At 40.4% G+C, this 26351-nt stretch overlaps 1 protein-coding gene across 3 annotated transcripts in view; it reads right to left on the reverse strand.

The window, feature by feature from the left end:
* The window catches only part of Eif2b3 (eukaryotic translation initiation factor 2B subunit gamma), a 65082-nt gene that overhangs the window by 21382 nt on the left and 17349 nt on the right, over positions 1-26351 (reverse strand). For 2 of the 3 annotated variants that reach the window (XM_028785988.1, XM_028785990.1), the window contains exons 4-6: positions 16543-16702; positions 9079-9190; positions 4348-4437 (exon numbers count right to left, since the gene is read on the reverse strand). In XM_028785988.1, coding sequence (XP_028641821.1) covers positions 4348-4437; positions 9079-9190; positions 16543-16702 — 362 coding nt within the window. The remainder of the gene's footprint in view (positions 1-4347; positions 4438-9078; positions 9191-16542; positions 16703-26351) is intronic. The other variant, XM_028785994.1, reaches the window with a different exon arrangement.

Consider the following 26351-nt stretch of genomic DNA (forward strand, 5'->3'; position numbering starts at 1 on the left):
GAGCAAGATGGGAAGAACAAGAGGTCCAGTGTGCTCTTAATTTTTACTTAGCAAAGAAAATAAAAACAGTTGGGTTAGGGATTAGTGCAGTCACACATCTTTTATATGTCAACTGCTAACTGCTATCTAGGCTCTGGTAATTGCTTTTTTTTGTTTGTTTGTTTGTTTTTTGAGACAGGGTTTCTCTGTGTAGTCCTGGCTGTCCTGGAACTCACTCTGTAGATCAGGCTAGCCTCGAACTCTCGAACTCAGAAATTCGCCTGCCTCTGCCTCCCAAGTGCTGGAATTAAAGGCGTGTGCCACCACTGCCTGGCTCATTCTTTTTTTGTTTTTAAAGATTTGTTTTTATTTTATGTGCATTGATGTTTTGCCTGCATGTATGTCTGTGTGAGGTGCCAGATCCCCTGGAACTGGAGCTACAGACAGTTGTGGGCTGCCATGTGGGTGCTGGGAATTGAACCTGGGTCCTTTGAAAGAGCAGCCAGTGCTCTTAACTGCGGGGTCATCTCCCCAGCCTGTAAATGATGTTCTTAGTACCTAGAGAAATTATTAGTGGAGTGGAAAGAAGAAAGAGAAGAGGGAGAAAAAGCAGGTTAAATAGTCAGGGGAACAGATTGTGGAAGTGGCTAATCAGTTATAATACTCTAAAAGATGAGGCAGAAGGGCAGAGTTACAGTGTGAACAGCATGGTAACTCACTGTTGCTGTTAGTACTAGAGGCTCCATTAAGAGAAACTCAGCATGCTGACACAGGACCACACACATGCACTGTAAGGAGGAAGGCAAGAGAAATGCAGAGGCTGAGGAGGGTAAGGGAAATCATGGACCCTGGAGCTAAGCAGCTCATGGGTTTTTGTTATTTTTAAGGATCAAGTCAAACATCTTTGAACATTTCTGTGTAAGCTGGGAGACCCTGTATTGAATTTCAATTGGGCTTTTTTCTTAATCCTTTGATGAAGATTAAAAATTTCCATATGAATATAAGAATCAAACAACTCTTATTCTTCGGTTATTTTGGAGAAGTCCGTTTTCAATGCTCCACACTAATGTAGACATCAAATACTCCTTGGCCCCTTCCCCTGGGAAAAAAGTCCTTTTTGAAGAAGTAACAAAGCACAAACAGCTGAAGGATCTTTAGGGCCATCATGCATCAGACAGAACTGTTACTGCAACACGCAAGCAAACAAGCCTTGGCACACGGTCCTATCAGCGGGCACTCGTGTGGTGGTTTGAAAAGATCTGAAGCTGTTCTGAACTGCCAGGTGGCAGCCACTCCTACTGGGGCTCAGTATCAGGTTAATTCCCAGATCATGTAGCTCACAGCTGTGCCAAGAACTGGTACAGGCTACGGTGAACCATGGTGGAAGAGCTTAACCTTAGGCCTAAAATAAAGGTTACCACCTGACCAGCCGGGAATGATAGGAAACTGGTTTATGGCTCTGAAACCAAACAGGATATAGTACTCCAAAGCACCTGTGGGCTGCAGGGCTACACCACCGTAACTGGGAGACTATCCATTTCAAGACTTATTACTCCATGTTCAGTCTTTAGGGCCATGTGTATATTATTGTTTGGTGGCTTTTATTTGTTTGAGACAAGGTCACTCAACCTGTAGCCTAGGCTGGCCTGGAGTTTACAACCATCATGCACCTACCTCCCAAATGTTGAAATTGCAAGCATGGAGTCATCACACCTGGCTCAGTATACTTTATACTGAAATTTATTAATTTTTAAAAATGTGCACTTTGGTTCTAGCAACTCTGATAGACTGGGCAGATGGGAAGGGAACAAGATAAGGGTCTCTTCAACAGATTTAGTGATGGGAAGGCAGCTTCGTCTGAGGCTCTGAAATCACTGTTATAGCAGTCTGCAGAGGAAAGTCCCATTTTGCAGATGTTCTGGCCAGCATTCACAGTCACCACCAATCACATTTGCCAGGTGTGCAAACAGCAAACTAACTGAGAGTAGCAAAATGAGCTACAAATAAGCTACTGCAGCCAGGAGAAGGCTGCTTTGCTGTAAAACTGCTTGTACATCCTATACAACTGTACCAAAAGCTACAATTCCATCTGATAGTATTTAAGAGTTGAAGCCAGCCTAGTCTACAGAGCAAGTTCCAGCACAGAGAAACCCTGTCTTGAAAAAACAAACAAACAAACAAAACTAGCTACTCTTCCAGAGGATCCGGATCCATGTTTGTTTCCCAGCACCAAGATGGCAGCTTACAACCAACCATCTGTAGCTCTATTCTCAGGGGATTTGACACTCTCTTCCCTGGCCTCCATGGGAACTGGGCATGCATGTGGTGCACTGACATAGTTCTTCCTTTATTTCTGTATATTTCCTGGCCCATCAGCTAAAGATAGAGTTAGTTTTGTTTTGTTTTTTTTGGTGCTAGTGGGGATTCAACCCAGGGACTTGTGTGTGCTATGAAAGTGCCTCCTCTGGGGGGCTGGTGAGATGGCTCAGCGGTTAAGAGCACTGACTGCTCTTCTAGAGGTCATGAGTTCAAATCCCAGCAACCACATGGTGGCTCACAACCATCTGCAATGAAATCTGATGCCCTCATATGGGTGTCTGAAGACAGCGACAGTGTACTTACATATAATAAATAAATAAATAAATAAATAAATAAATAAATCTTTAAAAAAAATGCCTCCTCTGAAGTACAATATACATTCAGTACCATTTTTACTTATTATTGTAAGGCTAAGTTGGTAAGGGTGGCCTTGAACTTGCTGAGTAGGCTTGACTTGTGATTTTGCCTTGCAAAACTCACAGCTGGAACTTAAATTAAGATTCTTTGGTCAAGCTGCTCTGGGGGAAGTTGGCTGCTACAGTGCCTACTTACTAGTCAACCAGCACTGTTCACGGCAGACTTATCCAGAAGTCATCAAGGGAAAGTAGCCTCTTAACTATAGCATCATTAAATCTTTTCCTACCTACTAAGGATTCTAACTGTATTTTTACTCAATATGTAGCCAAGGATGGCCTTGAATTCTTCATCTTCCTGTCTCCATCTGTAAATTTCTGGGATTACAGGCATGTGCCACCACGCCTGGCCTATTTAAGGGTATATAAAAAATATTCTGCTGGTTTATTATTTGCAGATTCTCAAAATATAAGTAGGTTTCTTTAGTGCAAGCAAAGTAACAGTATATAAATAATTTGATTCATTCCTAAACCAGAAGTGAAAACCAACTCTGATCTTTGTATAAACTGGTATCTAACATTAAGAAGACTTCGGGCTAGAGTATAATTCAGTGGTAAAGCATGTACTTTGGACACACAAGGCCCTAGGTTATAGCCCTAGCACTACAAAAAAAGAAAAAGTTTAAGACTATTAACTAAATCACAAGGTAGTTTGTTTAAAATTATATACCTTACGGGCCAGGCAAAGTGACTCACATATTTCATCTTAGTGCTCAGGAGGCAGAGACAGGCAGATCTTGTTGAGGCCAGCCTGGTCTGAAAAGTTCTAGTCACTGTGCCTACATAGTGAGACCCTGACTTAAAAACAAAAACAAGGGCTGGAGACATGACTGGGGGTTAAGAGAGTACACTGTTCTTTCGGCAGACCCTGAATTTTGTTTCCAGGACCAATGTCAGGCAGCTTGCTGCTCCTGTAATTCCAGCTGATGCCTCTGGCTTCTGAGAACATCTGTGGTCATGCGCATACAACTTCATACATATAAGCAAAAGCAAAGCCAACAACAAGCAAAACTATATACTGTATTGACAATTTTGGTCTCTTTGAAAAAGCACAGAAATACTATAAGAACGTGCTTTCATTTTAATCCCAGGCTGGGGACATGGGGGTTGCTATGCAGCAGCTGGCTATGGTTTGCCTTGTGGTTTATCAGAGGTGTGATTTTTGTCATCTGGGGATAGTTTCTGCAATTGAGTGATATTTGGAATTCTGTGAAATTTTCAGAGTGTGTGTGTGTGTGTGTGTGTGTGTGTGTGTGTGTGTGTATGTATGTATGTATGCATGTATTGTATAAACACACACACACACACACACACGCATGCTAGGGTCCCAGAGCAGGGTTGGTGGTCATTTAGGAAGGTTGTTTGCAGTTTCTTAGTAGTCGTGTTCAAAGGAGAAACAAGAAGACAGCATTAGAACTAGGATCTCTCTTTTTCTCTCCTGCCTCTATGCTTCTTTTCCTCCAATATAGTGATGGGTGGTGAAACTGGGGGGATACAGGGTGGGAAAAAGAAGAACCCAAAAAGTAGCTAAGACCAGCTACACCATACTTGGTTAAAAACTGTAGGTCTATATAGACACCCAAAAAATTTGAGACAGAGAAAATTGTAGGCTTAACTCTCCCTTCCTCTTTCTTACCTATTTTCCATTAAGAAATCCACAACATACTTCTTCAAGCAGTAGAGATGAGCATCCACAAGGCCCGTATGGAAATGTATCCTGGGGTGTCTGTAGGAAGAACAGGAAAGAAAAGGCTCATAATCAGTTAATAGGGATGGTAGTCTATCAATCAGGTAATAGGCTCCACAAAGTTGCTAAGGGACAGAGCCACGATGCCCACACCTCAGCCTGGAGAGACCAGGATGGTGAGTGCTAGTGTTTTTTACCTTTTCTTTCTTAAGAATTTTGCTTTTTTGACTTCATTTAACTGTTTGCTTCCAAGTATGTAAGTGTACTACATGTATGTCAAGTGCCCTCCATTTTCAGAAATCTATGAAGAAGTGATGTAGCCTCAACAGCAGCTCCATATTCCACCGCTATAGTTACCTACAGTCTGATATATTAAATGGGAAATTCCATAAATTATAATTTTAGATACATATGTGTGGTAAAATTTGGTCCCATGTCATTTGAGACAATGAATCATTCTTTTGTTCAGTTATCCAAACTTCATATGCTACCTGCCTGTCCATCTGTCACCTATTAGCCATCTTAGCTATCAGACCCTCTGTCCTAGCAACACAGTACTTTTGTTCTAGCATAACATAGTGGCTCCAATGCACAAGAGTAGAGAAGCTAGTGATTGGATATGGCTGAGAGAAGTCATAATGTGCTTTCTTTAAGATATGCCAAGCATGGTAATTCATGTCCTTAATCTTAGCAATGGCACGTGATCTCTGTATGACCAAGGCCAGCCTAGTCTACACAGTAAGTTCTAGGTCAGCCAAAGTTACATAGTGAAACACTGCCCTTAAATTTTTTTTTTTTTTTAAAAGCTGGGAAGTGGTGGTGCACACCTTTTATGCCAGCATTGAGAGGCAGAGGCAGGTGGATCTCTGAGTTTAAGGCCAGCCTGGTCTACAGAGCAAGTTCCAGGATGGCCAGGGCTACAAAGAGAAACCCAGTCTCAAAACACACACACACACACACACACACACACACACACACACACACCCCACTATACATATATACAAATATATACACATATATACACGTATGCATATGTATAGTTGTTTGTTTTAAGAAGTAAAGTTATAATAGGATTTTATTTGTTTTATTTTGTTTTGAGACACGGATATCACTATGTTGCCCTGGCTGGACTGTAGTGTGATTATTTTGAGGGTTCAATTAAGGTGAAACCATGAACTTATAGTCATGACAATTTATGCCAGACAAAAGAGTATCCCTGAAAAGCTTAATAAAATCTATGTAATAGTTGACAAAACAGATGTACAAAGTAACTAAAAATTGAGGGCTGGGCTAGGGATACAGCTCAGTGGTAGAGAGCTTGCCTATATGCACAAGGCCCAGGGTTTATTACCCAGCACCAGAGGTGGGGGTGAGGTGGGGAGGTTGGGGGGGTGGGGAAGAAAGCTTGTTACCAAGCCCAATGATCCGACTGAACCCTAGAATTTAAATGGTGAAAGGAGAGAATTCACTCCCAAAAGCTGTCCTTTGACTAACTTTCACATGCATGTTATGGCAAGTGTGCACAACACAATACAAAAAATTAATAAATATTTCTTATATATTATATGAAAAAAAGAACACTTGAGGCTGCACAAGTAGATATGAAATAAGTAAGGTTATGAGGGGGAACCGTGAAAGCACAGGGTCTAGACTGGATGAAGAACTTAGAGATGGAAAGGAGGGAGGAGGAGAAGGATAGACAGTAGAGTAAGGTAGGTGCAAAGATGGGGAGGATGGAGAAAAGGAATGAAGGAAGGTAATCCTGGGTGAGGACTAACCAGACATTAATCACCATGTACTCTGAAAACTCATTAAAATGGTAGTGAAGGTTTTTTGTTGTGTTTTGTTTTTTGAGACAGGGTTTCCCTATATAACACTGGCTGTCCTGGAACTTGCTCTGTAGACCAGGATGGCCTTGAACTCAACGATACTTCCGCCTTTGTCTCCTGAGTGCTGGGATTAAAGGTATGTGCCACCACTACCCAACTATTTGTTTATTTTTAATTTAAAGATATAAACCTACAAGGACAAAGACCAGGACTATACATTTTGGAAGCTGGACAACAGAGAAACAGTGGTAACAGATTCAGTATATCCAAGAAAACAGAACCTTAAAGAGAAATCTAAGAACAAGCTGATTCGTACTACTGAAGACTCAACATGATTGAATTGGCAACATGATGAACCACACAGGCGGGGGCTGGAAAGTTCCCTTGCACTCTGCAGTTCATTTAGTCATGTCTGAAGACATGAGAATTCTCACAGCCAAGATTCTTTACAGAATTGAAAAAAATATGGAAAAATAGGAGCAAAGGTCCAATGCTATCGATTTTAGCTTCTTCTTTCTCCTCCTCTTCCTCCTTCCCCTTCTTTTTGTTGTTGTTGAGATAAGGTTACATTATGTAGACCAGGCTGGCCTTGAACTCACAGAAGTCCACCTGCCTCTGCCTCCTGGGTGCTGGGTTTAAAGATGCTACCACAACTGGCAAATTTTGGCTTAGAAAGATGTCTTTGTATGTTACCTATCCTTATCATAAAATGAGAGAAGTATTTTGGAATTAGGACTGGTTATGTATCAATAGGGATACTCCACTCCTAATTTAGATAAGAATTTCAAGATTTTCCACATATGAAACAATTGAAGCTTAAACCATTTTTTCACTAGTTTTTGTCCTCAAAATAGATTTGGCCATGTTTTGTGCAGTCTTGACAAATGTCCTTGTCTCCCCAGATACAAATGCCTAAACCTTCCAAGATGAACTTGTGAACATTTATTTCACTTAAAAAGATAGCTTTAAAAGCTTGTTTTTAAATGTTTATTACCCTTCCAGGAAAAAACAAAAAAACCCACCCTTGACCCCTTGACTAGAATTTAAAAGTGAACCACATGACATTGTGGGAAGAGCATCATGATTTTCTTATTAAATATTTGGCACAAATACCTTACACTTTTGAACTATTAAAAACACATGCTTGTCAGAAATAAAATGAAGATTCTCTAAAGAATAACTAAACCCACATTCAGCTGCATAAACTTAAGCTTAGAGAAACTGATTTTCTTTAGCATTCTGGATTTGCACCTTTCTAAAATCCCTTTATTGTTGTTTTAATGGCACTTGAGGAATCAGTTTTTTTATATATATATATATAATCTTTGATTAAGCCTGGATCTCACTAAGTAGACCACAATGGCCTTGAATAGATAGATAGCCCTACCTGCCTGCCTCTGTATCTCAAGTAATGGGGTTAAAGCATTTGATGCCTAGGGGAAAATGGCATTCTTTATGGTCCAGATGACTGGCTAGCTGCTCCTCAGACAACATGCCAGGAGGGGGACAAGAGGCTGTGAAAGTGACAGATGCAGAATTTACATAAAGGGCGAGAGAGAGGCTCAGTGGATAAGGTGCCCGCTAGGAAAGCCTGACCACCTGAGTTCAATCTCAAGAACCCACATAAAGGCGGAAGGAGAGAACCAACTCAACAAAACTGTCCTCTGTCCTCCACAGGTACGCCATGGAATTCACGCCAAAGAACATACATTATACCCACATGAACGCACATGTTCACAAAATAATAAAACAAAAAATTATATTCAAAATAAAGGATTATAATAAAGATAACGTATCTTATCACCAGATTTTGGCCACTCAACCAAAGTTTGGTTTTCCATTTAAGAAAAGAAAAAAGTTAACCCAACAACAACAACAACAACAACAACAAACCCAACCACCATATGCAATCATCTGAGAGGAGGAAAAAACATGATAACAAACCAAAGATAACAAAAAAAAGAGGCTTTTGTTGGGTAATCCTGGCCTGTAAGAAGGAGATGGAGGAGCTAGAGAGAGAGCTCAATGGTTACGAATAATTGCTGCTTTTGCAGAGGACTCAGGTTCTATTCCTAGCACCTACATAATGGCTCACAACCATTGGTAACCCTAGTTCTAGGAGATCTGATGTCCCCTTCTAGTCTCCATGAGCACTGCATACACACACTACACAGACATACATGCAGGGAAAACACCAGTACACATAAAAAAAAAAAAAGTAAATGTCAAAATAGATAAATAAAGTAGTATATAGAATACACCTGTTACTAGGATGTGATGTGATTACAAAGTTCTGTATACTTTAAGTCAACCACAAACACATAAACACATAGGATTTCACTTATAGAAGACATGTAAATTGCTTAAATTAACTGATAAACAAAGTAGAATTGTCATTGTCAGGGACACCTGTATGAGCAGGGAGAGAATATGGAATTGTGTTTAGTGAGATAAGAGTTTCATATTCCCCAGATGTAAACCTCCTAGAGATTGCTTCCTAACAACGTGGTCATACTACCACCACAGATGGTAGACTATGCTATGTGTTTTCTAGCACATTTTTAAAAGGAGGCTCTCAAACACTATCAGAAGGTCAGTCCTGCTCTTCCAACAGAGGCTTTGCTCTATTTCAATGCAGGACTTGGCTCTACCTTGGTAAGAAAAGACACAAGGAACGCTAAGTGCATGCCGTGAAGGAAAGTCGGGATCCTGTCTCTGGGGATAGCATTCACATACTTTTCTCAGTTTCACACAGTATAATCTAGTTTTCTTTCCTACTTTCCCATGATGGGTGGTTTTATTTGGTTTCAAGAAAGGGAGAACTGCCAAGAAGTCAATCCCTAGGGCTTACTTCTGCAGGACGGATCCCTTAATGACCAGCTCTTCATCCAAGTCTGCTTCATTAGCCATAAAGAGCAGCCTTTTTCCTGTGCTGTCCACTCCAATGAAGTCACGCTGCTCCACTGAATCATATAAAAGAAAGAAAATCAAATCAAGCCATTTGTCCTGCTTGCATGTCTAATCAGGGACAGGGGACCTACTTAGAGCACTCGTAGAATCAAACAGGCCTGTGATAGGAGGAGAGTCATGATAAGCATCATGTCACATACTACACAGGTTACAGCACAAAGGCTCAAGTATGTGTGCATGCTCTGAAGATAGTATTAGGTTAACTGGTAAACTTTGAACAAAGTAATAGACTAAAGTACTGTTGCAGTGCAATTTCTGGTTTTAAGGGACTGTTTTCTAATGGAGGGGTGGTTAACACAAACTCATTTAAAAGCAGAGTGTACTCAGTCACAACTTATTTTCAAGTAGTACCCAAATAATACAGTTTTATATAAGGGGCGGTGGAGGATAGAGCAAATGTTAAAAATTGGAAAATCTAGGTAAAGGATATATACGTTCTTTGCACTATTCTGGCAAACTTCTATATTTTAAACCACTACATAAACATGAAATTATTTCAAAACAAAAAGTTAAGAGGTAGGCATGATGATACATACCTCTAAGGCCAGTATCTAAAAGGCTAAAACCAAAAAGACTTAAAAGACTTAAAAAGTCCAGGCCAGCCTAAGAAATGAAAGAGGCTGGGGCACTCAGTGGTAGAGCATTTGTCTAGCACGCACGAGGACTTCAGTTTCAGAGACAACAGTGAAGGGAGGTCACAGAGTGGGACAGTCAAGATACAGTCCAGTTAAAAAAGCAGATGACTTATCTGTCTACTACAGCTCACAGACAGTACAGCAAGGAATTCTGTCTTTCCAAATAATCTAGGTCGTAATAAGCTAGGTCTGTTCCCTGTGGAAGTAGGAATACTATTATTTAACATTATCCATAGTCAATCAAGATTAACTAACTACATATCTGCTGTGCAATTGATTATATGATATGGTGCATTTCTTCCTCCATCCCCATACCACAATATAAATACCTCAAAGGCCAAATTATTATTGCTTTCTATTTCCTACAACATTTAGCACATTGTTGGAAACTTAATAATATGTGCTACTTGGCTGGGAGAGGCAGGTTCTTGGTGTATAAACATGAGGATCTGAGTTGGATCCCTAGCAACCTTGTGAAAACAATGTGCACTTATGACCCTAGAGCAGGGGAAGCAGAAACAGGAGGATTTCTGGGGTTTGCTGGTCAGCTACTATAGCTGAATCACAGAGCTACAGGTTCAACAAAAGATTCTGTCTAAAAAACAAGGTGGTGTGATTGTGGAAAAGTTCTAACATTGACTTCTAGCCAACAAATGCAAGTGCACAAACACACAGGAACATAAAGACACACATGTACACATACCACAAATATTCATACTAGCATCTACACAGTGTGTTTCTTTTTCTTTTCTTTTCTTTTTTTCTTTTTTTTTGAGACAGGGTTTCTCTGTGTAGCCCTGACTATCCTGGAACTTTTTCTATAGACTGACCAGGCTGGCCTCAAATTCAGAGATCTACCTACCTTTGCCTCTGAGTACTCGGATCAAAGGTGTGCATCACCACCACCTGGTCAGTGTGTATATCTAAAGATATGTACACACAGAAGAAACATAGTGTAACAATTAAGAACTGAGTTTCTAAAGCTAGTTCACTAAGGTATAAATCTAATATATTTTATATATTTTTATATATACATATATAATTAATATCTTTATATGTACATTAACTCCTCTATTCTTTAGTTAAATAGGATTGTCATTAATACATAGGTTTGTTATGATTAAATGAGGTAATATATGTAAAGAATTTATAATAGTATTATCGACCAAGCCATTATATGCCATTATATTATATGGCATTTAAGTTGCCATAGACACACACCTTTAATGCCAGCACTTTGGAGGTAGAGGCAAGTAGATCTCTGTGAGTTCAAGGCCAGCCTGGTCTAGAATAAATTCCAGGATAGCCAGAGCTATGCAGTGAGACATTGTCTTAGAAAACAAACAAACAAACAAACAAAACCAAACAAACCAAAATTTAAGTTAAAAAATGAAACAAATTCTTACTCTTGTATTCAATGGATAGTGTTTTATGCAAGCAAGAGGATTTGAGTTGGGATGGCTCCTCAGTACCCACATCAAAGCTGGGGGTGGTAGCATGTGCATTGCTAACCCATGTACTGGGTGTGGAGGTGAAGACAAACAGATCCCTGGCCAGCTGAAATAGCAAGTTTTGGTTCAGTGAGAGATCATGCCTTAAAGGGGGACAGGCAGGGGAAGACACATGATGTTAACCTCTCTCTATCCTTTACACATGTACTTGTGTGCAAGTAAACTGACATACACATACACGTCTGCATCTACCCATCTCTCTTTTGAGACAGGTCTCAATATATAACTGAGGCTAAACCTGAACCCATGACTGTCCTGCCTCAGCCTCTGGAGAGATGGGATTACAGCTGCACACTACCATACCTGGTGTGCTTCACTGTCGGCTGTAGCTGTTTGTATAACCACAACACAGTGTTAATTATATGACATTTAGCTCTGGTGACTGAAGCCCTTGAGACCACCAATCACATGGTCATCTCATCATCTCAGTGTTTGAATCAGAATGGGGAAAAATTATACAATTCTTTCCAAAAACCAAAATTAGTGAAACCCACAGGAAAAGCAAATATGGTCAATTTGACGCTAAATTTTGAAAAGAATTCCAAATGGCATACACGCAGCTCTGAAATATATTAATTCATCCATTAGATGACAACTTGAGACTACAGAAAAGTTTGTGAAGATCTAGTTATGAGCTACCAACTTAATAGAGAAATGGAAAGATGGCATTTCTGGATCTAATTTGGATTGTTTAATATATCAGTTTCTTAGTCTCAAAAAAACCTTGAATCACTTGAATGTCCTGAGAGCGATAATTTCCAGCCAGGCAACTTTTCGCTCTGTTGCCACATGTCCTTCCTTCTCAGGCCCTCCTCCCTGTATTGTTGCTTTATGGTTACTATAGTAACTGCAAACTCTGACTAAAGATTACAGGCACTTGGAGAGGCTTCTTTTCTGTCTTGCTTTATCAAAGTGAATTCCACTTGGGAACAAAACAGGTAACCAGAATGTCTACCCATAAAGCAAGACTGCAAAAACAAGGCTAAGAAAGTAAATAAAACTGTGAACTTTCATTTCTCAAATATTATGTCACATTCACATATTCCTACTTGATTGATACTTCTCTGATTGACTTTTCTATCTTTTCTACAGTTTGTACTCACTCCAAGAGTAACACTGTACTCCTCTATAAAAGGGTTACACTTGGAGTTCAAAGTTCTCACTCATCTTCTGGAGTAAGTCAATGTGACCCTTCGTCAAAACCAGACAGAGAGGGTAAATATCTACTCATTATACAGACACAAACAAGCCATACAAATTAAGAACAAACCAAAACTACGCGAGCAGGAACAATGGCACAGCCAAGTGACAGTGCCTGTATGGAGAGACAGGTAGGGGCTACAGCAACTTCAAGGCCAGCCCAATCTGCCCAGTGAGTTCCAGGGCAGCTAGCAAAACACACTAAGCCTGTCCAAAACAACAACAGAAAACCCTACTTAAAAACCAGACTAGCCAGGCACTGGTGGCACACGCCTTTGATCCCAGCATTTGAGAGGCAGAGGCAGGTGGACCACTGTGAGTTTGAGGCTAGCCTGGTCTACAGAGTGAGTTCCAGGACAGCCGTGGGGGGCTGTTCAAGACAGGGTTTCTTTGGGTAACCCTGGTTGTCCTGGAACTCTCTCTGTAGACCAGGCTGGCCTCGAACTCAGAGATCCCCTTGACTCTGTCTCCCAAAGGCTAAGATTAAAGGCGTGCGCCATCACTGCAAGGCAGTAGCTATCTCTGACTAAAAGAGGATAGCTGAAGTTAATGGCTGTAGAGATTTTGTAGCTTGTTTCCACTCTGATAGACTCTGCTGTTTGCAAACAAGTCAGGGTCAGGCTCCTGGATGATGAACTAAATCAAGGAGAAGCCCAGCTCTCACAGCTGAGCACCCAGATACCTTCCTCAGTCCTGAGATGGCTGGTGGCCTCTGAGTTAAGAATAGCTGTGATCACAGCAGCGCCAACAGCCTCTTCCAGAACATTAGAACTAGGCACCTGAAAGCCTGAACAGCAGTCAGAGAAGAGAAGATGGTAGATGAAGGTTGCTATGGGGCAATGGAGAACACCCTGGACTTTGAATCTAGAGAAAATGGCAGATGATACTGATATTGAAGCAATGCTTGGGGCTCCTTAGAAAAGGAAAGCACACTAAGCAGTGCTAAGTCTGAAGAACACACAGGAGGAGGTGGGGAACAAGGGCAGAAGCTATCAACAATAGAGAGGTAAAGTAGGGAACAAAAGTAAAGCAGAGGCAGGCAGATCTCTGTGAGCTCCAGGACAGCCGGAGCTATACAGAGAGCCCCTGCCTCATTAATTAATTAACTAATTCATTGAAGCAAAGTAGACATTAAGCAAAAGAGTAAAACCCTTGGAAGGAAGTCAAGCAGAAGCAAAGAAAAGAGCTAGAACCATCAAAGAAACTGACATCACAGGCATGAGAACAGCCAAGAAAGTAAGTACTCTGTTCCAAAATGTAACAGTGTCATCCAAGTAAGACTGGACAGACCTAGAGAGATGAATGGCTCAGTAGTGAAGAGCACTGGCTGCTCTTGAAGAAGTTCTATGCTTATCATCCACGTGGAGGCTAACAACTGTCGGTAACTCTAGTCCCAGGGGACCGGAAGCTGTCCTCTGGTCTCTTTGGGGACCAAGCATGCACATAGTGCACAGACATACATGTAAGCAAAACCTATGTGGGTTAGCCCATAGCATCAAATCAAGCAGTGGCGTTCATGAGAAAAGACCCTTCAGAGCTGGGCATGGTGGTGCATCCTTGTAATCCTTCCACCTGGGAGGCCAATGCAGAAGGACCTTGAGTTAAGGCCACAGCCTATACTACATATAACAACACCACAACTCAGAATACCCAGATCAACTCAACAACAAAAAAAGATTCAGAAAATACAAGAATCTGGGCATGGTCTCTCAAAAAAACAAACCAACAAAAAACCCAAACAAAAGACAAGAGCTCTGAAAGCTAACGCTAATGTAAAATCCTGAGATATGAGATGTCAGGGCCATTTACTGCAGGAACTAAACACCAATAATCCAAATAAGGGATTTCAAAGAGCTTCTTTTCATTTTTTTCCCACTTTTCTTGACACAAGGTCTCTCTACCTAGTCCTGGCTGTCCTGGGACTTTCTCTATAGACCAGCTGGCCTGGAACTCACAGAGATCTGGCTATCTCTGTCCCCTGAATGCTAAGACTAAAGGCACTGGACACAACACCTGGCACAGTAATTTTTTAAAACTTGAGAGGGACAGAGATGAAGACAGAAACTCAAAACTGCTGCAGCAGTGGCAGATGATTTGCAAAAATGAAGAGCTGGTTACCTGGGCAGTGGTGGCACCTGCCTTTAATCTCAACACTGGAGAGCTGGGGGGGTTTATTCCTTTTGGAGCTATTGAAAATATCCAATTCATGACTAATAAGAATAGGTAGGTCTGCCGGGCAGTGGTGGCGCACGCCTTTAATCCCAGCACTTGGGAGGCAGAAACAGGCGGATTTCTGAGTTTGAGGCCAGCCTGGTCTACCAAGTGAGTTCCAGGACAGCCAGGGCTACACAGAGAAATCCTGTCTCGAAAAACCAAAACAAACAAACAAACAAACAAACAAAAAAGAATAGGTAGGTCTAAGTGGCAAGGGTTTGTTATATTTCCTGATTTGAGATGTGCCAAAAAGACTTTGGGACAATTTAATAAATTGGGCCTTGGAGTTGATTCTTAGCAGCATCAAAAACAAAACAAAACGAACAAAGGTCCAACATGGTACATGCCTTTAATCTCAGCCCTTGGGAGGCACAGGTAGGTGAATCTCTGTAAGAGGCTAGCCTGTTCTACACAGAGTTCCAGACCAGCCAGGGCTACATAATGAGGCTGTCTCAAAAAGAAGAAGAAGAAGAAGAAGAAGATAATTGGGCTGGAGAGATGGTTCAGTGGTTAAGAGCACTGATTGCTTTTCCAGAGGTCCTGAGTTCCCAGCAACCACATGGTGGTTCACAACCATTTGTAATCTGATCCAATGCCATCTTCTGGTGAGTCTGGAGACAACAACATTGTACTCACATAAATAAAATAAATAAATCTTAAAAAATAATAAAAAAGAAGAAGATAATTTGAATGGAAGGATTACCTAATATGCTAAAAGGCAGTTAGAGTACATCCACACAATTGGGGCTGAGGATGGATTAGTAATACATACAAAGAAAATAGCAGCAATAAAGTAAGTCAGTATTTAGGAAAATAAGAGCAGGGAAGAAAAATGTGCAAGACTCGACTGTGAACATTACATATAACCATAGTAATGTAATCATTAACTATCTCGCTAATAAAGAGATTCCAATAACCACACTAGGAAGCTGTAACAGAGCTACACCTTAATAAAGAGATTCCAATAACCACACTAGGAAGCTGTAACAGAGCTACACCTAATCAGAGTTGATTAACAGCTGATTCCTAAAACTAAGAAACAACAGCATGCTACATGGACACACTGACTTAAATGTCAAAACATTAGCTACAAGTGTTAAAAGTTGCTGTTACAGGAGGAAGAGGAGGACTGTTTTTTATTCTAACACACTTTGGATAATTATATAACTTCTTGAATTAAAAAATTCTGATAAAGAGGAAAACTAAATCTAAAAGGAAAGTAAGGGTAAGGTTGTGCTTAGTGGCAGAGTATATGCATGTGTCCAAGGCCCAGCACTATATTAAAATTACAGATTGACTGGAGTGATGGCTCAGCAGTTAAGAACACTGGCTGTCCTGTGGGTTTGAGGCTATCCTAGTATACATATCCAGTTCTAGACCACACAAAAGCTATGTAATGAGACAGGCAGAACTATATATACCAATTTATATATAGGGATGAGTATCCACAGGTTTGGTAGTGCATGTATATACATGTGTGCATGCAACCACCTGTCCTAGGGCCGATTCCTGACAGATATCGAGAAGCAGGTGCCATGTATTCAATTATCTGAGACTTAAATAGAATGCAAATAGATTTGAACTCTCTTTTCCATATATAAAAGAATACAACAATTTAATTAATAGATATAAACATTTAAGCATCAGAGGTGGTCTTGATTTTATGTAATGAACTCCTAGTACAATATCTACAGTGCACGGTAGGCTCCCAATAAATGTTTCTCATATGAAAAGATGAATGACAATAATAATTATTATCAAATCAACAAACTTTAATTACCTTACCTGGTTTTTTTTTCCCTTTCTGACCCGGAACTGGCTCCATGCTCTCCTGTCCTTTCCTCATTAACATGGCCAGTGATGCATCGTAAGCTCTGAACAGGTCCACAACCTCATGTAAAGCGACATCTGTCATCAGATCACAGCTCAGGACCAGCACATCAGTCTGTCAGATGAAGACAGAAAAGTAAATATCACACACACACACACACACACACACACACACAGAGAACAGGTCAATGTAAAAAACAAGCATATCATAACTTAGAAACATGCAAACCACACAATATTTTCAAATCTCATTTGAACAGAAAACCAAACAAAAACAAAAACAAAACAAAATAACATAAAATAAATAGGGTTGTCCTAATGGAATTGTGTGCTAGGGAAGGATCTGAAATCTCTGCTGCCCCCTTGTGAACCTTACTGGGCAGTCCTGAGACACTTCTGACACCAGAACTTTAAGGACAGTTTGAAACCTCATCACACTATTTCTATGACTTTGGAAAAAATTCTTTATAAAACTATCAGGGGCAGGAAAGATAGCTCAACAGTTAAGAACACTTGCAGAAGACCTGAATTTGGTTACCAGTACTTACATGGCTGCATTACAGAGGATCTGATACCTCTTCTGACCTTAACAGACACCAGGCATTCATGTATATATATATACACACACACACACACCACTTACATACATATCTTTGGTAATTCACAATCTAGGTAGTGAACAATTACAATTTAAAGGAAATACAAAGTACCCATTTAATCTTACAGCAACATCACATAAACAGTATTGTTACCATTTTTATGGATAAGAAAAGTGAGGCCTATTTTTGCAATCAGTGACTAGCATACACTAAGCATTTAACAATTGATGAATGAGGTTCTAGGGATGTAGCTCGGTGGCATTACAAGTACTTAGCAGGTAAAATTCTACATTTAATCTCTACCATCAAACTAAACAAAAACTGATGACTGAATAAATCACTGAAGAGTCTCTTGGCCTTAGCACAACTTCCTTGAAGCTCCCGCGATATGAGAGCAGAGTGGAAGAGAACCAAATGCACAGACACAAGAGAGGGAAGATGAGGCAGAGGTGAGAGGAACAGAGGTAAGGGATAGAGGCTGGGATGGCTGTGTGCCAATGTTGGGAAGAAGTCTCAACAAATCTGAACATCCCACCTGCTCCCAAGACCACCTGAGAGACCAACTGTCTTCTTTACAACCAAAATAGTCCTGATGGCCCTCTGCCCTGGACCTGTGGCAGTCTGGACTAGCTCTGTTCTCACTAGTGGCCAAATGAGACTCTTGTATAATAAATCATCCTTTTTACTGTCTCAACTGGACAATGAATGAAAGATGAATGAATGAATGAATGAATGAATGAATGAATGAATGAATTACTGAAGAAAATATTTTCTCATAATGGTAGAATTTCTGATTACCACCCAATAATTAATTACAGTAAAAACTACTGTTAGGTGCTTGGGACATAGCTCAGTTAATAGTGCTTACCCAGGATATACAAAGCCATTGGTTCAGTTTCTAATATTGCATTTAAAAAGAGGTAATTTTGAGTTGGGTGTAATAGCAGATGCCTATAATTTAAAAACTCAGGAGGCTGAGGCAGATAGATTAGGAACACAAGATTACCCTGTGTTATACACACAAAACAGTCAAGAGCAACTTTATAAGGAAATGAACCCACATCCTCTTTTTTGAGACAGGGTCTCTACATAGCTTAGGCTGTCCTAGAACTTGCTCTACAGACCAGCCTGACCTCAAATTCACAGAGATTCTGCTTCCCCAGTGCTGGGGTTAAAGGTATGCGACACCACAGGTGGCTTTTTAACTTTTGTTGCCGTTGTTGAGTTTCTGTATTAGAGGTGCACAAGTAAAAACTGGATTATCCTCTGCAATAATTTATTTGTCTGATAGTGTTACTTACTTTCTCTGTGCTTTCCCAGACCCTATTAAGGAGCCTGGAGAAAACTGGAACCAGAAGTTTAAATGTGACTGGTCAATCAAGGCTACTTAATATATTTTAAGCAAATTTTTGCCTAAGCATTCTACCTTTAGGTAAAATGAAAACAGAAAACAGAAGTCTAATGCCAACTGACTAGAAAACAAATTTTTAAACTTCAATTTAAATAAACCATCTATAAAACCAAAAGAAGTTTTCTATACTTATTTTCTTTTTGTAAAAATAAATTTAAAAGCTCCACATAAACCTATAATTTACTAGTCAAGAACACCAAACATTAAGAAATCAGACTGTATCTACACAAACCAAGGAGAAAAATGTCTGCAGAATCCTAATTTTTGGCATGTGATTTTTCAGTACAATAGCACAGAAGTTGTTCCACTTCATCATAATGAGGACAGCTGGTTGAGGGGAAAAAATCTTCTATTTCCTAGGTTGCTTTAATAAGATGATTGATTTTATAAGTTGACTGTTTAATGATTAATTGAATCAAGTGTACCTCAAAGTAAAGAAAATGACTCTGATGCAGATGTCCCGGAAGTGGTGACAAAGCTGTCTTGGGAAATAAATGTTGACCTCATTCAATATCTGCAAAAGTATTTAAATCTGTCATCACTGTGAACACCAAACAAGCAAGTCTTGCATAACTGGGCCCAGGCCAGTAGGCTCATTTCTCTTTGCCTTTAGATGACCCTTTTCCCCTACTGAACTGTTGTTACGTAACAGCTGTCCTTTTCTTGTCTTCAATGTCGTGTGTCAAGTGTGCCCTTACCCCTACACCCAAACAGACCAGATTCACTAAGCCTCTCCACACCAGAGTAAACAATAAAAGTTGAGAGTCCCTCTTAGACAAGGGAAGCTGAGCTATCAGGAAGACTGTAAGAGAATGAAAGCTGCAAACACCAGCTACTGCCTGGCAGAGGTGTAGACCAGAGTGAGTTAGAAAGGCCACTCTCCGATCTGTTGAGCTGCCTCCAGGCTGTGCAGTGTACTCCAGATTTTCCAGCTTTCATGGGCGGTCACCCATGCTGTGCTAAGCCTTGGTGATATAGCTATCTTTGAATCATTCTTTTCTTGTAAACAACCCCTCACCCAAATTCTTGTTAGTTATCAGAAGTTAAAAAAAATAAAATAAAATTCACTGGCTCACCAAGTTGGACTTTGGTGGTATCCATACTTTGGGCTGTGGTGAACTCCCTATCAGAGTTGAGTAGACATGTGTGTTGTGTCTCCCCAGGAAGTTTTGTCACACTTCATGAATACAAAATCCCAAAAGATCACAAGGAATAACCCTCCTTCCTTCATGTGTGTTTGCCATCTGTTCTCATCGGAAAAAGAAAGGCCTCAGTCTGAAAAGTGGGACTCTGGACAGACTGAGTGCTGTTTTACCAGCACCTCATTACTGTCTCAGAGAAGTGTCAGGTAACCTAACATTCTCCTCCCAGTAGCTGTTCCACCACTCACAGAGAGATTTGCTGACCATCAAAAAGCTGGAAATCCTAGAAGAAAAAAGTCTAAAGAGAAATCTAATGAGCCTGAGAAGTACTACTGATTATGTGTGACCATGAGTCATGAATAAACATGGGTTGTCTGAACTGTGAATTAAACAGTGATCCAGAATGCAGTATCTGAACATACAAGCCTTCAACTGTGTTGTCTAACACTAACAGCCTCTTATGCAGAAACTAACCTGAGCCTCCAAAGACACGCCTACTCACTACTCCAACCATCTTCACATCTCATTGTAAGCCTGCGTCTAAAGAAGCTGGGGTAAATGTAAGGGTGAAAAGCACAGCTTGGAAGGATAATAACTGCGTGCCTTGTTGACGGTATACAAACACACACAGTCTCCAAGAGAAAGCAGCACTTTAGAATTTAGGGAGAATTCAAGACACCCAGGATTTCAAACTACAAACTGCTGCCAGTTAGTGTTGACTAAAGCAAACAAATTAAGGTCAGAAAACTCAATTACACTGCCACAGGAAAGTCCAGAAATATCTCATTACAAGAACATTTTTAATCAAGCCAAAACGATGAAGTAAAACTAGGAGGGGGAAAAACTCCAAAGTTAAATAGAAAACCGGATGCTTGTTTGTGTGGTGGTGATGGAGGGAGGAGAGGCGAGCTACTGGAACAGCTCAGTTTTCTGGCAGCTGTTCCGAAGCAGATTGTGATAAATAATACAATCTGGCAAACGATTTCCTACATCAAGGAAAAAGAAAAACATAGCTCCCCGGGAAAAAACTGTCAGGGCCTAATAAAATACCATGCTTTTACCCACCCATCACTTCCACAAACAATGGCTACAATCCAAAACACCGCTCCCTACTCCATCCCTGCCCATCTGGAACTAATGAATTGCTAGTTGATGTGACTAGAAACAGTCACAATTTACATTTTCCTATGTGGTCCAACTCAAGTCAATCTCTGAAGGAGTTGTAGGCTTTTACAAGTGCCACAGTTAACTATAATGGAGACGTCACTGGTTTAGTTTTGAATGAAAATGCTTAGGGAAAAAAGTCCCAATCTGTAGTCCCCAATAGCAAAAGGGCTGCCAACTTCTAGCTGATTTTCACTGAGACTGAGGTGGTAGTTGTGGGAGGAATGACTGCTGGGTGTGTTGGTGCACACTTTCAATCCCAGAACCCAGGAGGCAGAGGCAGGTGGATCTCTGTGATTCGGAAGGCCATTAAGGGCTATATAATGAGACCTTGTCTCAAAAAACAAAACAAGCAAACAAACAACTACAACAACAACAGATAATCTTTAGGCCCAAAGCTAAATGCTCTTCATATGTCCCTTAGCTCAGTCATACTGTGACTACTATCCAGGCCTGAAATCAGAAGCCTTGTGGGAATCAAGGACTGAAAGTATCCCTCTCCCACCCAGATTCCACTTCTAACATCCACTGCAGTTTTCCTCCTTATTTTTAGTGCACTACCTTAGTCCAGATCCCAGAATCTTTGCCTAGTCTTTAAGGTGTTTTTTTTTTGTTTGTTTTTTGTTTTTTTTTTGGTTTTTCGAGACAGGGTTTCTCTGTGTAGCCCGGGCTGTCTTGGAACTCACTCTGTAGACCAGGCTAGCTTCGAACTCAGAAATCCACCTGCCTCTGCCTCCCAGGTGCTGGGATTAAAGGCATGTGCCACCACTGCCCGGAATTTGTTTTTGTTTTTTTTTTTTTTAAAGATTTATTTATTTTCTGTGAGTACACTGTCAGTCTCTTCAGACACACCAGAAGAGTGCATCGGATCCCATTACAGATGGTTGTGAGCCACCATGTGGTTGCTGGGAATTGAACTCAGGACCTCTGAAAGAGCAGCCAGTGTTTCTTAACCACTGAGCCATCTCTCCAGCCCTGTCTTTAAGAATCTTTAAAATAAAAATTACCTTAATGAATGCACACATAAAAACATCATACTGCTTCATCATCAAACATGTTTCAGTCTCAGACTCTATACATCTCAGTTAACTTCTGAAAACAGCCATTCTAGTCTTTTGACTTCTAATCTCATTTATTTAAAAGTTATTTTATGTATATGGTTTGCCTACATGTATGAAAGGGTATGGACAACATGTATGCCTGTCCTCAGGGAGGACAGAAGAAGCATCAGATTCCCTAAAACTGGAGTTACAGATGGTTGTAATTGCCATGTTGGTGTTGGGCATGAGACGCAAGTCCTCTGAAAGAGCAGTATGTGCTCATGACCACTGAACTATCTCTCTAGCCCCAATTTTCTCATATTTAATTCTTTGCTTAAAGATGACATAAAACAGTGATCTCTAAAAATAAAAAGTTGTATTTATTATCACTAAGTTTATGCAAATTTTCATACTAATAACCTGTATGCGTATATTTATTTTTATGTAAACAAGTAAATCCTGGCTGAATATCTGATGCTATAGGGCTCAGAACATCCTTAACATTATTCAGTGTTGACTGATTTTTTTTTTTAAAGAATTATTTATTCTGCCAGGCGGTGGTGGTGCACACCTTTAATCCCAGCACTTGGGAGGCAGAGGCAGGCAGATTTCTGAGTTCGAGGCCAGCCTGGTCTACAGAATGAGTTCCAAGACAGCCAGAGATACACAGAAAAACCCTGTCTCAAAAAAAAAACAAAACAAATAAACAAACAAGATAAATGTTATGCTGTGAACATGGGTGTCAGAGGACAACTTGTGGGAGTCATTTTTCTCCATCCACCATGTGGGTCCCAGGGATCAAACTCCAAGTGTCAGGGCTTGTCAACAGGTTTCTTCTTTCAGGCCCGACAGTACGACAGTATCAATGACGTCATCCATGTTTCCACAGGAGCAGAAAACTAAAACACAGCAGTTCATTACACAGGATGGTCTTGTGTGGTGCAACAGTATGCACAGTGTGAAGTAAGCATGATGTGTGTTCACAACCAACGCCACAATAAAACTGGCCAGTGCAAGAGTAAGCACCATCAGAAACACTTTGGATTTGTAACCCTTGTGCTTTGAAATTAAAATTTACCCATTATGCATTTAAAAATCTTTTACTGCTGTCATCTCTTTCATAAACTCAGTTCCGTTATGTGACCCTCAATGAGGTTGTGACTCACAGTGTATAAAGCTGGGGTTTAAATAATACTTAATTAGTTTCCATAATCCAACCCAAGGTTCCATAAGCTTTAATCGCTGTCTCTCCAGTGTTCAACCTAGTGTAGGAGACAAGCACCAGTAGTCGTTAGCTCTTCTATTACCCCTTCTCCTTGCTTAATATGCTTGACGGTTAAACTGCTCAGTTTGAGATGTTTTGAGACCGCATACACTCTGACAAAGGTGAGAGTTCCTTTGTAGGAACAGCAGCTCTAGAGGTCACAGGGCAATCACTGAAGCAGTAAGACAAAATCTGCTGCCTTCAAACAGGTTAAAAAAAAGCTGAGATTTATGAAAGGAAAGAAATCCTATACAGCTGTCCTGCAGGGCAGAGATGGAGACTGACATGCTAGATAAACCACTTTAAAGTGAAGCTCAACAAAATCATTCTAATTTATACTTTCCTGGGCATAGTGGTACATGTCCTTAATCCAGGCACTTGAGAGAGAGAGGCAGGTGGAGCTCTGTGAGTTTGAATCCAGCCTGGCCTACATAGTGAAACCTTGTGTTAAAAAAACAAAACAAGGACTGGAGACATGCCTAAGCGGTTAAGAGCATGGACTGCTCTTCCAGAGGATCTGAGTTCAATTCCCAGCAACCACATGGAGGCTCACAACCATCTGTAATGGGATCTGATGCCCTATTCTGGTGTGTCTGAAGACAGCTACAGTGTACTGTTAGACATAAAATAAATAAATAAATCTTAAACCCCCAAAACAAGCAAACAAACAACAATAATAATAATCATTAGCTAGGAAAACACAGAATAATATTTAAGCCCTGAAAGTAAATACTAAAACACCTGCACATACTTATGCCCCACACATGCAAACATGCATATATACACGTATGTTACACATAGATATAGGTAGGCATACATATACAAAAAGTCACTGCATATTAATAAAGAGAATACCCCATCAGGATCTTAATGATTGCAAATATTAGCCCATAAGCATTAAACACTGGTGCAATCAATTTTATAAAATAAATACTACAGGACATGAGGGACAGACAGGATAACTTATACTCCACATTCATCTGGCTCATTCAGAGTGGAAAAAAAAAAAAAACTCAACAAAAAAACTTCAGAGCAGAGAGCAAATGGGCTCACAGATATCTACAGAATATTTCATCTAAAAGCTATAGAATATATATACTTCCTGCAGCTTGTGGAATGTTCCTATAAATGGATTATATTTTTAGACCATAAAGCAAATTTTAAGAATCACAAAAACTAGAAATAATTTACTGCAACTTATCTGGATCACAGAAATCAGAATCTAGAATCAATAATCACAGGATCTAGAATCAATAGCTAGAGAAACCACCGTTTCTAAATTTATGGAAGTTTAGTTCTAAGTTTATAGCTATCAGTACTTAAACAGAAATAGGGTCAACAAGATGGCTTAGAAGATAAGAGTGCTGCCACCAAGCCCTAAACTAAGGTTCTTGGGCGCCACATGCTGGGAGGAGAGAACCGACTCCTTCACATTGTCCTTTGATCTCCACACACATGCTGTCGCAGGCATATAACCCTCACATATAGCCTCTGCATAAATACATACAGCTAAAAAAAAAAAAAAAAAAAAAAACCACCACACTAAAACCCAGAAAGAACTCAAATAAATAACATAATGATGAACCTCAAAGTCTTAGGAAGTCAAGAATAAGCTAAACACAAAATTAGTAGGTGAAAAGACATAGTGAAGATCAGGGCAGAAGCTTTAAAAATGAAAACACACACGCACACCCACCCACTCACCCACACCCACACTCCCACACACCCCAATAAAGAATCACCCAGGGACGGACGGATGGTTAAGAGTGCTTGCTGTCCATCCAGATGACCTGAGTTTAGTTCCTGGCACTCATGTCAGGAGCTCATTAACTACTGTAACTCCAGCTCCAGGGGATCTGACGCCCTCTTCTGGCTTCCAAAGGTATTTGTATACATGTGGCATACACACAGACACACATACTTCTATACATAAATAAAAATTAATTAATTAATTAATCAATCAATCAAAAACACATAATGGGAGGGAAGAGAGGGAATAAGAGGGTATATATGTAGCTGGCTCGATGTCATATACCTTTAATACCAACACTAGGGAGGTAGAGGCAGGTGGATTTCTGTGAGTTCCAGACCAGTCTAATCTACACAGAGTTCCAGGCCAGCCAGGATTATATATGGGATACATGGTGAGGCTCAAATAAATCTCAAATAAATCATAGGCACAAAGATCTATAGCTAGTTAATCATGATTAAAAAGACCATTACTACTCAAGTTAGATCATTAAACACTGTCTCTCAATACCTTGGCAACTGCCTGAGAGTAATCATGTATTTCTAGGGATCCATTCCACCCAGATTCCAGTTTGGAGTCAATGGCTTCACACCTGCTACTAGTACTTCAACTTGTTCTTTTAGGGCAGCTATACTATTTATTTTGTTTTTATATAAAATATACTCAGCTGGGCAGTGGAGGTGCACACCTTTAACCCCAGCATTCATGAAGGAGAGGCAGGTGAATCTCTTGAGTTTGAGGCCAGCCTGGTCTACAGAGCAAGTTCCAGGATAGCCAAGGCTGAACAGAGAAACCTTGTTTCAAAAAAGAAAACAAAACAAAACAGACAAACAAAAAACAAAAACAACAACAACAAAAATATACAAACATGGTAGCAAGGCAGAGGGAGGTGGATCTCTGTGAATTCAGGGCCAGCCTGGTCTACAGAGCAAGTTCCAGGACAGCCAGGGCTCCATAGAGAGATTTTGTCTTAACAAAACAAAATCTGATAAAAGAGATAATATAATGCCCTGTCCACTCTGTGTTCAGTATATGCACACATGTGGGTGTATGCAGGTGTCAGTGCAGGGTTAATGACAGGCGTCTTTCTCAATCATTCTCCACCTTATTTTTTGACAGACAATCTCTTACTGAACCTGGTGCTCACTGGTGTAGAAAGGTTAGCAGGACAATGAGTTCCAGGGATCCACCTGTCTCTTCCCCTCCAGTGCTGGGTTGCAACTGCTCTGCTGTGTCTGGCTTCTTACACTGGTGTTAGGATCCAAACCTGGGCTCCAATGCTTGCCCAGCAGGCATATCACTGGCTAAGCTACCTCCCCAGCCAATTTTCATCTCTTGTACCAAAGTGAGAGAGAGAGAGAGAGAGAGAGAGAGAGAGAGAGAGAGAGAGAGAG

The sequence above is a fragment of the Grammomys surdaster genome, unplaced genomic scaffold, assembly GCF_004785775.1.
Source record: "Grammomys surdaster isolate TR1022 unplaced genomic scaffold, NIH_TR_1.0 100, whole genome shotgun sequence".
NCBI classification, from domain to species: Eukaryota; Metazoa; Chordata; class Mammalia; order Rodentia; family Muridae; genus Grammomys; species Grammomys surdaster.